The sequence below is a fragment of the Mustela nivalis genome, assembly GCF_964662115.1.
Source record: "Mustela nivalis genome assembly, chromosome: 9".
Lineage (NCBI taxonomy): Eukaryota > Metazoa > Chordata > Mammalia > Carnivora > Mustelidae > Mustela > Mustela nivalis.
Window position 1 is genome coordinate 22529552 of NC_139028.1, and position 15926 is coordinate 22545477.

At 52.7% G+C, this 15926-nt stretch overlaps 1 protein-coding gene across 2 annotated transcripts; it reads left to right on the forward strand.

Moving 5' to 3' along the window:
* The first annotated feature begins 4831 nt into the window (after positions 1–4831).
* On the forward strand, positions 4832–14453 carry C2CD2L (C2CD2 like). 2 transcript variants are annotated; one of them, XM_082683577.1, is made up of 14 exons: positions 4832–5615; positions 7619–7714; positions 8086–8205; positions 8374–8484; positions 8573–8689; positions 8784–8895; positions 9038–9146; positions 10136–10200; positions 10290–10417; positions 10516–10690; positions 11383–11484; positions 11610–11746; positions 11834–12119; positions 13351–14453. In XM_082683577.1, exons 1-14 carry the CDS (start codon positions 5262–5264, stop codon positions 13560–13562), a joined length of 2124 nt encoding a protein of 707 aa, XP_082539703.1. In that variant the 5' UTR covers positions 4832–5261; the 3' UTR covers positions 13563–14453. The 2 variants fall into 2 exon arrangements, with proteins under 2 accessions (XP_082539703.1, XP_082539704.1); XM_082683578.1 differs by having other exon boundaries at positions 11613–11746.
* Positions 14454–15926: the final 1473 nt, after the last annotated feature.

The following is a 15926-nucleotide window of genomic DNA, read 5'->3' on the forward strand; positions in this document are numbered from 1 at the left end:
GTCCTTGCAAATAACAGTTCACCAGCTTCATTCCCTTTCATTCACCAGCGGGGTCTCAGTGGAAAATGACTTATGTTCCATAGAGAGATAACCACCATCTGGGACTACGGAGACAACTTAAGCATCCCCTCACTTTGTCCGCTCTCGGAAATCCAGAAGTCAGGTTGACTCTTTTTAGGCGGAAGATGGTCTCTCCTGCCTCTCAAAACTACGTGTTAAATGTCCCTCCTACTTGAAGGCAGCTCTAATTAGCAACAAAAACTGCATATGTATGAAATATACTTAATATACATAAAGTAATCCCAGTAACATACTTGATAGTATTCCACCAGATTTTCAGTACCTCTTATCCCACAAGTAGTGTGTGTGTGTGTGTGTGTGTGTGTGCATACGCACACGCACGTGCGCATGCATACATGCATTTGTGTCTTTTAGACTGGAAACTCCCTAGAGGCAAGTGTTTTCTATTCCACAGAGTATACCCCATGGGGCTAAGGACACAGAGATATATGTATACAAGGCACCCACACAATGAGTCTGTGCCTTAAAGAAGGACAAATGGCAATTGGAGCACATGGAAAGAGCAATTAGTTGTGACCAGGGAAGGTAAGTAGTCTCTCCAAAGATTTCGGTAGGTGGTAAGAGTGGAAGGGCCTCCCGAGTAGGGGAAGTGAGACTCCAGGAGCAGGTGGAAAGGAGGAGCTTGTGGGAGCCTCAGAGGAGGCAGCATTCAGTTATCTTGTTGATCAGGAGCAGGCTGAGACTCCCTGGAGGTTGGAGGGACAGTGTATCTATTTCCTTCCTTATTAGGAGTTCAGTCATAATAAATCTTCCTTCCAACCTGGCATCAGGAACCTCTGACTTTTCTCCAGAGATCATTAGCCACCCCCAACCCACGTACAACCCCCACTGGAACAGGGTTGGGAGGGGACTTGTTCAAAGACAAATCACTAGAAATTCCTCATCCAATATACATGTTACCATCAGAACATGGTTACTGGGGTACTGGCATTACAGTATTTTTGTTCCCATGATGGAATATGCCCAGTTGATTACCAGCCTAATTAGGAGAAACAAACATAGGACTTGGCCACACTTGAAATTTTGTGCCTTTCCTGGTAAAAATTCAAACATTTGCCTGAATGTTAAAGCTGGTCCTAGAATTCACAGATCAGGTGAGTTGTCGGTGGCTTCTGCTGGTTTCTTGGGCTGAGTAAACAACATCTGAGATGCCTGTCTCCTACTAGGAGGCCCTGAGTGCCTCCCACTGAGCAAGGCCAATCTGTTGTTAAGTTGGATTGCCTGTCAAAGTCTGTCCCAAATATGTCTTACAGTGCCTAAAAAGTCCATGATACAGCTTTGGATAGTCTGGGGCAATGACACTTGCAGGACCCTATCTGTGGCTCTTTCTAGGCAGGTGAGTTACTTTTTCCTTTTCTTCCTGCTTCTCCCCTGACAGTGTATCAGAAATTGTTAGCTGAGGAGTGCCTGAGTGGCTCAGTCGTTAAGTCTCTGCCTTTGGCTCTGGTCATGGTCCTGGGGTCCTGGGATTTGGCTCCCTGCTCAGTGAGGGGCCTGCTTCTCTCTCTCCCACTCCCCCTGCTTGTGTTTCCTCTCTCTGTTTCTCTCAGTCAGTCAAATAAATAAATAAAATCTTTAAAAAAAAAAAAAGTTGTTAGCTGAAAAGCAAGCCCCAAGATCTCCCATTCCATTGAGATAACATGAGCTTTCAAAAGATGCAAACAATATAGAAATTCTTAGTGTTGGCATGTATAAGGGAATGTCTTGTTAGACTTAAAATTACAAAGGATTTACTAATCCCTACTATATTTGTGGGAAACTTTTACGTACTGCAGGGACACAAAGTGATATAAATACACTCCCCTTCCCCCAGCAGAGTCTGCTTTAGCATATTAAAGCATCTTGGTTGAATATGAGAAAAGACAGATGACTGTGACAGGGGCCCCACTCTTTTTTTTTTTTTTAAGATTTTATTTATTTGTTTTATTTTATTGGGTTGGGACAGAGGGAGAGGGAGAGAATCCCAAGCAGACTCCACGCTGAGCATAGAACCTGATATGGGGTTCAGTTCCACAACCCCGTGATCACGATCTGAGCCAAAACCAAGACTTGAACTGAGCCACCAAGGTGCCCTTATAGGGTCCCCGCTCTTTTTTTTTCCTTAAGATTTTACATATATATTTAAAGATTTTATTTATTTATTTATTTATTTTGACAGAGAGAGTGAGTCAGTACAAGCAGGGGGAGCAGGAGAGGGAGAAGTGCAAGGCTCGATCCCAGGACCCTGAGATCATGACCTGAGTGGAAGGCAGACGCTTAACCAACTGAGCTACCCAGGCTCCCCAAGATCTTATATATATATTTTAAATATTTTATTTATTTCCTTATTTAAGAGAGAGAGAGAGCATGCCAGCACAAGCAAGTGGAGCAGCAGGCAGAAGGAGAGAAAGAAGCAGGCTCCCCACTGAGCAGGTTCCATCCCAGAAGATCACCGGGACCACAACCTGAGCCAAAGACAGACACCCACTGATGAGCCACCCAGAGACCCAAAGATTTTTTTATATTTGAGAGAGAGAATGAGAGAGAGAGAGCATGAGCAAGGGGAGGGGAAGGAGGAGGGGGGCCAGGGAGAGAGACAAGGGGAACAGGGAGGGAGCCCGCTGAGTAGGGTGTCCAACATGGGGCTCAATCCTAGGACACCAAGGTCATGACCTGAGTAGAAGTCAGATGTTTAACTGACCGAACCACCCAAGTGTCCTAACAGGGTTACCACTTTATTTTTTATATTTTATTTATTTTTTTTAAGATTTTATTTATTTATTGACAGAGAGAGATCACAGATAGGTAGAGAGGCTGGCAGAGAGAGAGAGAGGGAGAGAGAGAGAGAGAGAAGCAGGCTCCCCGCCGAGCAGAGAGCCCGATGTGGGACTCGATCCCAGGACCCTGAGATCATGACCTGAGCCGAAGGCAGCGGCTTAACCCACTGAGCCACCCAGGTGCCCCCAGGGTTACCACTTTAAAGCAGCTTCCTCGTGAGTGGGAAAAGCAGACATAAACAATCAGCTAGACTTTAAGACAGAATAAGTGCTAGAGATCTAAGTAACAAGTGGAAGGAAGAGTAGTGGGGCTAACATGGGAGACTCACGTGAGACTGAACCATGAAGCAGTATCTGGCCACCCAGAGCCCAGCGCTTAGTGGAGGAGTTCAGGAAATAAATCCAAGAACTCAGAGAACTGAGATCCCTAGGAGGTTGGAGGGTTCCTGAAGAAGGATTCCTGGGGAGGAGTGTCTGCATGTGCACCTAGGCAACTTCTTATATAACCTGCTTCCCTAGCTCTAGCCATTTTGCCCAATAACAGCTTACTCTTGGGGTCTGGCCCTGAGTTCTCTCCTCCCTTCATTGCATGTCTTTTTCTCCCTTTATGACTAGAAACTTCATTCTCGGGGCATCTGGCTGGCTCAGTTGGAGAAGCATGAGATTCTTGATCTCAGGATCCTGGGTTTGAGCCCCATGTTGGGTGTAGAGATTAATTTTTTAAAAATTAATAAACTTTTAAAAAATGCTAGGAATCTTCCATGATTTTTGGTGTCCAGTGATGATGCACGGGCAGGGCTATAGCAAGGCTTGTCCATCACCAGCCATCTCCCCATCGTTCCTTACAGTGAATTCCTAGCATCCCAGGCTACCCCACAGCTTCCTCTGGTTCAGGAACCCTGTTGCTGACCTGCCAGATCCTGCCTAGCTCTGCAGCCCCACACTTCAGAAGGCATTGTATTCCCAGATACTCATTCCTTGGACTTATTGACTGTATTGGGGAAAGAGATTAATACCTTCCCTGTTACCTATCTGGGAGCTGAACCCTTGGCCATATGTAGCTGGAGAAGAAGGGTCTTTTGGGGAATGGGGGTTCCTTTGAATCCTGTTGCAAGCGTTCCCTCCCCCTCCCTTCAGAGGGAAATGACAAGCCCCTGTCCTATACAGATGGAATCGACTCCCTCAAATCTAGGGAAAAGGATGGATCCTGAAGCCAGAGTGTACCTGTAGCATCATTTTGTGTGTGTTTGTTGGGATATCACATATTTGGATGGCATCACATTTTCTGGCTGAGTCTATTGATAGTCCACTGCTACACTGCCAGCTCCCTTCTCATTACCACCTCTTCTACACGTGCTCCATAGGCAGGAGCTGTTACTATGGAAATATATTATTTTTAAAAACAGCAACAGCCCCAGGCTTGGGAAGTATCTCCAGAACAAACCCACACTAGCAAGGAGGTTAATAGGGTGTTCCTGAATCCCAGCTCCTAGTGGGAGGGAGGTGGTGGTGGTGGAGGGGGCTTAATATTCCATGTTCTATTCTCAGAGTCTACCAGGTTCAGGTTCTTTCCGGTCAGTATCTCCTGGACTACTGCCAGGCACTTCTATCTGGGAGGGATGCTCTGCACTTATTTATCCAGGGCCTTGTTTAAGCCAAGAAATGGGAAGGTGCTGAGCCTGACGGTGTTGAGAGAAGGGGGCGACGCTATCCACGGGGTTCAGGTCCTTCTTAACCCCCACAACGCGTCTAAACTAGAAATCTAAGCTGCGCAGAGGAAATCAGAGGCGGTATCTCAAGTGAGTGAAGTTACTCCTGCTGTGAGCTCAGGGGAAGGGGAGTACCCCGATTTCAGTATGGGGCGGGGTGGTCAAAGATCCCGCCTATTTTCAACCCCGGAACCTCCTCCACTCTGTGTGGTCCTCCCGCCCTCCTCCAAGCCCTGGAGCCCCGGGCTCGCCAAGCCCCGCCCAGCGCGGGTGCGGCTCCTTTAAGGGCGGGGGGGGCGGGGCGCCGGCCGTGTTGTCAGTGTCAGCTTTGCGCACGCAGCCCTTCCGGAGCCGGTGCCGGTCCTCGATCCCCCACGTCTCTGCAGACGAGTCCCCGCCCGGGTCCGGGAGGGCCCGCGCCGTGGGAGGAGTCGGGCGCTGGCCGGAGACTAACCCAGGTCGGACTGCCGGACCAACCAAGGAGGGAACCGGCCCGCGCAAAGAGGGACCCCGACGTCGCGACCCCCCAGGACTCCTCTCATCGATCTGTGTGTGGCACCCGCTAGTTCCGGACACCCAGCCCCGCAGAGCCCCCGAGCCCGCGCGCGCCCAGCCCCGGGGGAGCCCGCCCCAGCCCCGCGGCCCGCCCGGGCCATGCTCCCCCGGGGCAGCGGCTGAGCCCGAGCCGGGGCCCGGATCGGAGCCCGCGCGGAGCATGGATCCGGGTTGGTGGCAGCAGGACGTGGGCTGGGCGGCTCTACTGATCCTTTTCGCCGCCTCGCTGCTCACGGTGTTTGGCTGGCTGCTACAGTATGCCCGGGGCTTGTGGCTGGCGCGGGCCCGTGGGGGCCGGGGCCCGGGACCCGCCTTAGCTGCGGAGCCCGCGGGCTCCCTGCGGGAGCTGGGCGTATGGCGCTCGCTGCTGCGGCTGCGGCCGACTCGGGCCGGCGCCCCCGAGGAGCCGGGCGTCCGGGGCCTCCTGGCTTCGCTCTTCGCCTTCAAGTCTTTCCGAGAGAACTGGCAACGGGCTTGGGTGCGAGCGCTGAACGAGCAGGCCTGCAGGGACGGGGTGAGTTGGAAAGGAGCACCTGAGTGTTCCCCTCACTCAGCCTTTCCTTCCAAGGGAGGGAGGGAGGTCTGCTTGTGCCTGGAGGGCCAGATGGGGGTGGGGATCAACTGGAGAACCCTATGGCTTCTCTTCCCCTCTGGGATTAGAGAAAAGGGTGCAGGTGAGGCTGGAGGTTGTGGAAATCTAACCGTGTCCCATATTCTGTATTCTGTGGTGGAGGTACTCTCTGGCTCCAAACCCCAGCACAAGTTGCTGTTCTCATAGCAACGCTAATACCTGGGCCTGAAGGCACTTCCGTGTAGCCTGGGTGCTGGCTGTGTTGGAGGAACAGGGATAGCAGGGAAACAAGTGCACCTGCGTAAGGAATTTGCCTGGTCCTCATGCCACCACACCCAGTTAACATTTCATGCCCCTAATCCCTGGTTTGACCAGGCAGATAGATCCCCAAGGAGCCTGAATTACCAACCCCGCCAAGCCTTTAGTAATTTTACTGATACAGACTAGCACATCCGCCTTTTTGCTGACCTGCAGTATATATATTGAGGAAAAGGTGTTAAGGTGGAGAGCAGATCTGTGCCCTTCTCAGTGGATGAGCCTGGAGCTGCCCCTTGAGGGTCAGTCACAAACCAGCCCAACCTACTTCCTCCCATTGCACCATGGGCATCTGGTCTCCCAGGAAGTAGGGCAGGAAGCGTGGTCATAAGACTGAGGTAGGGTGGGAGGTAGAGGCCTCCCTGTCATGGGGCCCTCTCCCATCCTGGCGCAATGATCTCTCTTCGCCCTCACTGTCTATCAGCCTCCTGCCCAGAGGGTTCTCTAGCTCCAGCTCCCACTAGGGCTTTGCTAGCTCCCCAGATGCCTGGAAGCAAACGTGGCCACGCAAGAAGTTGCCCAGTCTCCTCTGTCCAGCTAGCCAGCAGAAAGCCAGACAGCTTCTGTTAGTCCACATCTTGAACTCATCCCTCCACCCAGTTTTTCCTGTACCTTGTCCTTAGGTCAGGAGTGGCTCCTCAGGACAGCTGACTCAGCTGGACATTGGCCTCCCTTGCAGGGGGTGGGGAGATTGGGGTTCCAAGCATCCATCTCCCCATCTCCCTGGGCCTGGCCTTCAAACAAGCCAGCAACAGGAACAGAGAAGTTGGTATTCTCTGATTTGCCAGGCTCATGAGTCCCGTGAATTTGTTTCCTCCCATCCCAAGACCCAAGGAAGGGCAGCCAGCTCAATTTGTGCCCCCTCCTCAATTCTTCTTCCCATCTTCTCTCTGGATGGTGCTTCAGTAGGCTGTTTCCATTGCTGTGTAAGAATTAGGAAGCTCTTTCAAGACCTAAGCTAAGCAGCTTTCTGCTGCCTAATACCACCCTGCTGTTTGCCTTGAGGAATTAGCTCGATCCCGGACCCTTGAGCCATCTGAGCTTGCTTTTCTTCCCAGTCCCTCTGGGAAAGTTCCCCAAGGCCATGCTGAGCTAGTCTTCAACCCCAACAATATGGATAGGGTCATACCCTTGAATGTCCGCATCCTACTTATCTGGAAGAAGCCTTAGCCTCGTATCTTCAACTCTTATCTTGATTCAAGTGGCCTTGCTTCCTTCACCCTTAGTTCAGCCGTGTCCCTCTCTCCCCAGTTATATGTATGTACCAACCAAATCCTTTATTACTATTTTTTTCTATGCACACCTTTCTTTGGAGGTAGGTTGGGGGATGAAGAAGAAGGTGAGGGGAGAAGAGGGAGGCTCCTGATAATTCCAGGAGAAATCTAGGGTCTTCTGCTCAAGGTGATTTGATCTTTGAGGTGGTCTAGCTCCATGGCTCTCCCTAGTAACTGCAGGCCCCAGAGGGGTGTGGTTCTAGGGGAACACTTCCTGTCCTAAAGCCCTGAGCCAAGGAGGGGCCAGCAGCCAGCCTGCAGCCTCCGCAGTGCCAGGGCCCAGCCAATAACTGAGCAGGTCAGCCCTGTGGGGGGCAGCTCCAGAGACCTGAGCCTCTGTCCACATTACTCTCTCAGAGTTCCATCCAAATCGCCTTTGAGGAGGTGCCCCAGGTCCCACCCAGAGCCAGCATTAGTCATGTGACCTGCGTAGACCAATCGGACCGCACCATGGTAAGGGTTTGTGGGGCACTGCCTTCCACAGGGCCTGAGGGGGGGCTGATCCCAAGAGTTCTTTTGAGTCTGAGGGCTCTTCACTTGGAGTCTCTAAATGCCTTTGGCATCCAAGGACTGGGTTCGGGAGGTCTGAGAGCCGCATTCAAATTACATGCGTAATGGGGCATATGTGTATGTATCTGCATTTTTCTGGACAGGGAGTCTTTGGGTTTTATTTAATTCTTTTATGGGCTTGTGACCCCAAAGAAGTGAAGTCCCAAGGAAAAGCAGGTGGGGTGGGCTCTTTATAGGGCAGAGCGAAGCAGGGTTGAGCCCCCGTCCTCTCATCACACCTGACCCTCGTTGTCTCCGTGCCTTGCTGGTCTCAGGTGCTGCATTGCCAGCTCTCTGCTGAGGAGGTGATGTTCCCAGTCTCTGTGACCCAGCAGTCCCCCGCTGCCGTCTCCATGGAGACCTACCACGTCACTCTGACACTGCCACCAACACAGGTGGAGGGGGATGTGGGAAACCGAGTTGGGCAGGGGGTGGTTCAAGGCCTCAGCCTTGCATTTGGGTTCCTCTCTGGGACAGAATCAGGGAAGGGAGGGTCCTGGGGAGTAGGGAGTCAGTTGGAGGCATGAGGCAAGTCAACCCACCCCTTTGTCCATCCCCCGCAGTTGGAAGTCAGCCTGGAGGAAATCCCTGACGAGGGGCTGCTCGTGTCCTGGGCCTTTACTGATCGCCCAGACCTCAGCCTGATGGTGCTGCCCAAGCTGCAGGCCAGGGAGGTAAGGGGGCAGGCTGGGGCGGAAGAGGCAGAGCAGGGAGGCTATGCAGAGCTGGGGGCCCCATCTCTTTGTTCTCTTCACCATGCAGAGAGGCGAGGAGCAGGTGGAGCTCTCCACGATTGAAGAATTGATTGAGGACGCCATCGTCAGCACCCAGCCGGCCATGATGGTCAACCTCAGGGCTTGCTCTGTGCCTGGAGGCCCGGTAAGTAAGTCCTCAAAGCAAATCATTTGTAAGCGGAATGTCCCCATTGTGCTCTGTTGGGATTCCTGTTCTTTTTACCTCCTTCTGCTCTTAGGTGCCCAGTGAGAAGCCACCCATGGTGCCCCAGGCACAGCCTGCCATCTCCAGACCTACACGGTTATTCCTACGGCAGCTTCGAGCATCTCACCTGGGAAGTGAGTTGGAAGGTAAGAGCCAGAAGCAGCTGGGGGACTGCCAAGGCTATGGGTGCAGGTGTTCCCTGCCCTTCTGCCAAGGGTGTGGCTTCATTATTCCTCAGTGGCTTCCTGTCTTTGATCTGAGCATCATCTAATTTCTGGTTCCTCCCAGGCACTGGGGAACTGTGCTGTGTAGCTGAGCTCGACAACCCAGTGCAACAGAAGTGGACCAAGCCCGTGAGCGCTGGTCCCGAGGTGGAGTGGACCGAGGACCTGGCCCTGTAAGGAGTGACTCCTCCACCCCCACCCCTGCTCTCATGGGCAGACTGAGGATCAAACCCTTCCAGCATAGCTCTGGCATGAATCAGCTCTGCTGTCAGTATACTCTTTTGTGAACCCCAATTGTATGCCAGGCCCTGGCCTAGGTCCTGGGGATACGAACATGACCAAGTTGATTGCCGGCTCCAGGCAGCGACAGATGTACATAAAGAAGATGGGATCAGAGCTCCAGTCAAGATTTGCCCTGGGCATGCTTAAGTGGGGGAGATTAATTCCCACAGTGGGCTAATAAAGATCAGAGTAGGCTTCCTGGAGGAGGTGGCATTTAAACCACACCTTACAGCAAGAATAGGATTTCAGGGGCACCTGGGTGGCTCAATGGGTTAAAGCCTCTGCCTTCGGCTCAGGTCATGATCCCAGGGTCCTAGGATTGAGCCCGGCATCCGGCTCTTTTCCTCCTCTCTCTCTCAGCCTACCTGCGATCTCTCTCTGTCAAATAAATAAATAAAATCTTTAAAAAAAAAATAGGATTTCAACAGAATGTGACAGAAAAGTGTTTTTGGCAGAGGAAACAGCCTGAGCAAAGGGAAGGGGGTGGTTTGACATAGAGAGAGAGAGAGACAGGGAGGGCAAGACCAGGGAGGATCCATGCCCAGTGTACTGCGCAGAACCCTGTCCTATTCCCTTGGTAAGAGAGGGTGTTTGTTTTTCCATTTTTTTAAAAATTTCATTGATTTAAGTGGTCTCTCCACCCAATGTGGGGCTCCATCTCATGACCCTGACATCAGGAGTCACGTGCTCTTCCACAACTCAGCTGGCCAGGTGCCCCTGGAAGAGAGAATATTTTTGGAGAGCAGGAGTTAATCCAATTGGAGCCCTTGTTCCTGCTTGTTTATGTACATCCCTCTTTGCCTCTGGCTTGTGATCAGTTCGAGGGTGGGTTTGGTTTGCTAATTGTCAGTCTCCCTTCCTCACTTCCCCTTGGCCACAGGGATCTGGGCCCCCAGAGCCGGGAGCTGAGCCTCAAAGTGCTGAAGAGCAGCAGCTGCGGAGACTGTGAGTAAGGGGCAGGGAGGAGCCCCTCTGCTGGGTGCTGAGTGGGGCCTGGTCATGGGCCCAGCTCACAATGCTGTCCCTTTCCCCAGCTGAAATCTTGGGCCAGATCACACTGTCTGTGGGCCCCCCTTCCAGACCTCTGTCCCGAAGACAGGTCTGCCCACTCACCCCTGGGCCGGGAAAAGCCCTGGGACCTGCGGCCACCATGGCAGTAGAGGTAAGAAGCTGAGCCCAGGGGGGTTGACCAGAGGACACCGGGGACTGGGGAAGGGCAGTCTTTGAGTTCCGCCTCTTTGCTCTTCCCCTTCTGGGCAGCTTCAGTATGAGGAGGGCTCCCCCCGGAACCTGGGCACTCCAACTCCCTCCACTCCACGCCCCAGCATCACACCCACCAAGAAGATCGAGCTAGACCGGACCATCATGCCTGATGGCACCATTGTGACCACAGTCACCACCGTCCAGTCCCGGCCCCGTGTAGAAGGGAAACTAGGTAAAGAGAAGGGAGCCCAGTTCGAGCCAGGGTCCCCTGGCTGCAGGCCCGTGTGGGGCAGGGAAGGGCAAGGGAAGCCCTAATTCCAGCTCCTCCTGTTTTCCAGCCACAACTTCCATCCACAATCTTTGTCTCTCAGACCTCCCCTTACATCCTTCCTTTTCCCCACTGTTCCTCTCCCACCAACCATCCTGGGATCCTGGGTCTGCCGGGCCCTCCTGCAGGACCCTTGCCCTTCTGTCTCCCCCATTCCCTGCTGTCTTTTCACAGGTCTCCTGCCAGCCCTTTCCCCAGACCCAGGCACCTAGTTGTCCCTCCCTCTACCCTCAACCTTCTAGCACCTTTGGGATCTGCCAACTAACCCAGTGACCTCTGTGATACTTGTCTCACTCCTGGGGGCCCTCCATGACATTCTTCCCATCTCTGGGGGCCCCAAGGGGTTCCCTCTGCCCCCAGGCATCTTCATGGTATCTCCCCACGCCCTGGGTGGGCCCCACGACCCTTCCCCGCACTCCCATTGGTTCCCGTGGTGTCTTTTTGCCCCCCTGGCATCTTATTAATCACCCGTGTGATTAACTGTCCCTTAGGCACCCCTGCCCTCTGAGTCAGCCAAAGCCTGCATCTCAATACAGTAGGGGGTGGGGGCCACTTTAAGGCACCTCCCAGCTCACTGACCCTCCCCCACCCACCAGACTCCCCCTCCCGCTCCCCGTCCAAGGTGGAGGTGACTGAGAAGACGACAACTGTGCTGAGTGAGAGCAGCGGCCCCAGCAGTACCTCCCACAGCAGCAGCCGTGAGTGGGGGGATCGGGAGGTGTGAGTGTCGGAGGGCACGGGGGCCCCAGAGTCAAGAAGCCATTTTGTGTGGGACCCAGGAGCCAGGGAGCAGTCAGGTTATCCAGCCTCTGTACCCCCCCAGCAGGGGAGAGCCACCTTTCCAACGGCTTGGACCCTGTCGCAGAGACAGCGATTCGTCAGCTCACTGAGCCCAGCGGGCGGGCAGCCAAAAAGACACCCACCAAGCGTAGCACTCTTATCATCTCTGGCGTTTCCAAGGTAACATGGCTCTGAGGAGAGGAGCTGGGATAGGGAGAAAGCCCTGATGGGTCACTCCTGCCCATTAAAACATGTCGCTCCTGCCAGGTGCCCATTGCTCAGGACGAGTTGGCACTATCTCTGGGCTATGCGGCATCCCTGGACGCCTCCATGCAGGAGGACGCAGGAACCAGTGGGGGTCCCTCCTCCCCGCCCTCAGACCCACCAGCCACGTCCCCAGGACCCCTCGATGCCCTCTCCAGCCCCACCAGCGTCCAGGAAGCAGATGAGACAACACGTTCGGACATTTCTGAGAGGCCATCTGTGGATGACGTTGAGTCGGAAACAGGGTCTACCGGTGCGCTGGAGACCCGCAGCCTCAAGGATCACAAAGGTGGGGAGACATTGGCAGCACCCCCTCCCTTTCTTTTTTGCCCAGTATCAGGACCTGGGTCCTACTGGACACTTAGGGGAATGGGATTCTCAACCCAGTTTTGCCTTCTCCTTCCTCCGCTAAGGGATCCCTGGAGTTCCCAGCCTGTTTCAGCCAAGCCAGAGTAGAGAAGGAAAACTTACTGCCTAGGCTCCTGGCCTGGGTCTGACAGGCCGCCAGTGACAGCAAGGGATGCCGGAGTCGTTCTCTTTACCTACACTTTTCTTCTTGGGTCTAAGCACATATGTTCTCTCCTATGGTTTTCTTTTCTTTTTTTTTTTAAGATTTTATTTATTTATTTGACAGAGAGAGATCACACATAGGCAGAGAGGCAGGCAGAGAGAGGAAGGGAAATAGGCCTCCCGCTGAGCAGAGAGCCTGATGTGGGACTCGATCCCAAGACCCTGAGATCATGACCTGAGCCGAAGGCAGCTGCTTAACCCACTGAGCCACCCAGGCGCCCCTCCTATGGTTTTCTTTTTTTCCTCCCTGCCGCCTCCATTCTGTACTCTCTTCCTTATGAGTATAAGGAATCCTACCCTGGGATCAACTCTAGAAATGTCCTTCTAGCAGCCACATGGCTGGCCCAGGGATTGGCGTGGTGCTTTTCTCACTTCTAAGGATGAGAGGCTTGCCCCCCACATTTTTATCCCTCTGCCAATGAGTCTGTCAACCACAAATGTATTTAACTGTGACTTAAGCCTTCATCACTTCTTGGGATAATGAGATTCCTAAGTCCAAAGCCCGCTGTGTAAGCACTTTTCTCATTATGTTGGTTCTGAATTTACCTCCCTGAGGTTTTCCAGCTGCCCCGCTTCCTGCTTACATCCTGGAATTTGGTTGACTTGAGTCAGTGCCTACCTTGTCCTTCTATGACTTTATGGGCTTTTAGGAGTACCCTCTGCTCAGCCTTTGTCTTCCCATAGTAGAAGCCCAGTTGTCAGTCTGGTGCTCAGCGGCAGTAGCCAGCAGTGCACACATGAATCCCATAAGCACCTCCATTTTTCTCCTTAGGAAAGATAGAAGGCATATTTTGTCTCTACTTTCTTTTGTAAGGAAGCCTGGCTTTTAGACAGAGGAACTGCTTCTGTATCTTCAACCCCTGCGCGCTTGGTCCTTTCTCTGCTCCCCATCTCACCCCATGCGAGCTATGCCCCCTCTTTCTGCCTCAGCCTCCCCTCTTCCCCCACAGTGAGTTTCCTGCGCAGTGGCACGAAGCTTATCTTCCGCCGGAGGCCTCGCCAGAAGGAAGCTGGTCTGAGCCAATCACACGACGACCTCTCCAACACCACGGCCACACCCAGTGTCCGAAAGAAGGCCGGCAGCTTTTCTCGCCGCCTTATCAAGCGCTTTTCCTTCAAATCCAAACCCAAGGCCAATGGCAATCCCAGCCCCCAGCTCTGAGGGCCCTTCTCACATCCTGAGCTAGGAGAGGGCAGGAGTCCTCTCAGCCCACCCCCCACATCCTCTTCCATTCCCCTTCCTGGATTCCCAAGAGCCTGGGCCAGGGAAGCCCTCTGGGTTCCAGGAAGCCCTGTGCACCCTGGGCTGTGGGGCCAGTTGGAAGGGTACTTGCAACGGGAAGCATGAGACAGGCGGGCACCCGTTGCTGAGGACGCCGAAGAGGGAGTGGGGTGGCTGGGAGTGAGAGGAGGGCTCCGTCCCTGCACATGTGGGCATTCCTCAGAACTGGTTGCCTGCTGTTGACATTGGCCCCTCAGAGGAGCCCCAGGGTGCTCAGCTCCTCAGCTGGTCCTTCCTCCCCTATTTATTCTCTTTTCTATTTATATGTGTGGTCCAGGACCCTCAGCGAACAGATCAGAGAGGGCATTTCTCCCAGGTGACCCTTCTTTTCCTGTCCCAGGAGGGTAGGCAGTTAATTCCCTTTGGGACAGGACTCCCATGTCTCCCTCAGGTCCCCACTCTGACCAGCACCAGTGTCTGCCTCTGGGGACATTGGCAGCTCACAGAAAGCCGGGCCGGTGCCCCGGAAGGGGGGCAGGTACTCCCCACCTCCCTGCCTCCCCTTCTGCTCCTCATCCTTCCCTCCCCTTTATTACTGTTTTTGTACTTGATGCCTTCTCCGTGAGCAGTGGCTCTGTTGGAAGGAGGGAGCCAGGAGCTGGGTGGAAGCCTTCCCCAGAGAAATGGCTTCAGGGGCTTCATTAAAGACTGTGATGATAATGGCACAAGAGCAGGGCTACACCTCTGTGTGTTGGGAGATGATGATGTCCATTGCTGTGTGATGGCTTGGAATTTAATTTATTAAATTAAAGTCAAATTGGAGTTTATAAAGTGGTTATCCTTTGAAAGGTCAGTGAGCAGCAAAGCTGTGGCATTGGTAGGGTGGGAAGATCAGGGACGGGGGGCCCAGATAGTGTGGTGGGGTAGATGACACACATGTTGGGTCTGTTAAGAAGTTCATGCAGGGAAGAAGGGATACGTGGAGAGACGATGGGAGAACGAGTCTTTGAGGGGTGAAGTCATAGCAAAAAACATCAATCAGAGAAAAAAGTAAAAAAACTCGTACAGGCATCTTCATTCCCCTTTCTTGAATAGGCTGCTCCTTCCAGGATATGATAGGATCCTAAGCATGGATTCTGGATCTAGATGGCCTAGGTTTGAGTCTCAGCTCTTCTAATTACCTGTGTGACCTCGGGCAAGTTACGTTACCACAGAGTGCCTCAGTTTTCTCATCTGTAAAATGGGAACTGTGATAGTAGCTATGACTTGGTTGTGGCTGAGAAGTAAATGCATGAAGTGCTTACTATTCTGCTGGCATATGGTCAATGCTGAATAAGTGCTAACTGTTGCCTCACAAGAGACAGATTGGGAGGGGGAAGTCTTATAAAGGTTTCATCATACTGAAAAGTCTTTCATTCCTAAATATGGCCAAGCTTCAGGGAGTTCTGGCTGCTAGCAAATTCTTCACTCCTGGTTCCTGTTCTTTGGGACCTTACCCAGGATTTGAACCAGGGAAGCTGCTGCAGGATGTCAGACAGAGCCCTGGACGGGGGAAAGAAAGCCTGAATGTACCACAGACAACACCAAGTGACCTTGGACAGACCAAGGTCTTTCTGGACCTTCTGGACCTCCACTTCCTCATCCCTAAAATGAAGAGTGACCTAGATAATCATTCAGGTCACCTCCAGCCTCACCATTCTAACTGACTTATATCACAGGGGGTTTAGGGCACATGCCTTTGGGTAGGCAGCATGGAACTGTCAATTTTTCCCATGTCCCATCCATACTAATCACCGAATATAGGATTTTATTTATTTATTTATTTGAGAGAGAGAGCACACCAGCAGAGTGAGGGGCAGAGGAGAAGCAGACTCCCAGTTGAGCAGGGAGCCTGAGAGGGGGCTCAGTCATAGAACTTGCTCTGAGTCCAGTGCAGACACTTAACCACCTCGCCTCCCGAATGTAGTATTTTTTTTAAAGATTTTATTTATTTACTTGACAGAGAGAAAGATCACAAGTAGGCAGAGAGGCAGGCAGAGAGAGAGGGGAAAGCAGGCTCCCCGCTGAACAGAGAGCCCGATGCAGGGCTAGATCCCAGGACCCTGAGATCATGACCCGAGCTGAAGGCCGAGGATTAACCCACTGAGCCACCCAGGTGCCCCCTGAATATAGGATATTTAGTAAGAGTGGCAGAGTATGGATGTTTGAGTAATTTAGATATAGTAAAATGCTCAACTCTAGGTCAAGAAAACTCAGAAATTTATCAATCTGTTTCCCTTGATCTAAGAAGTAGCTTATTTACCG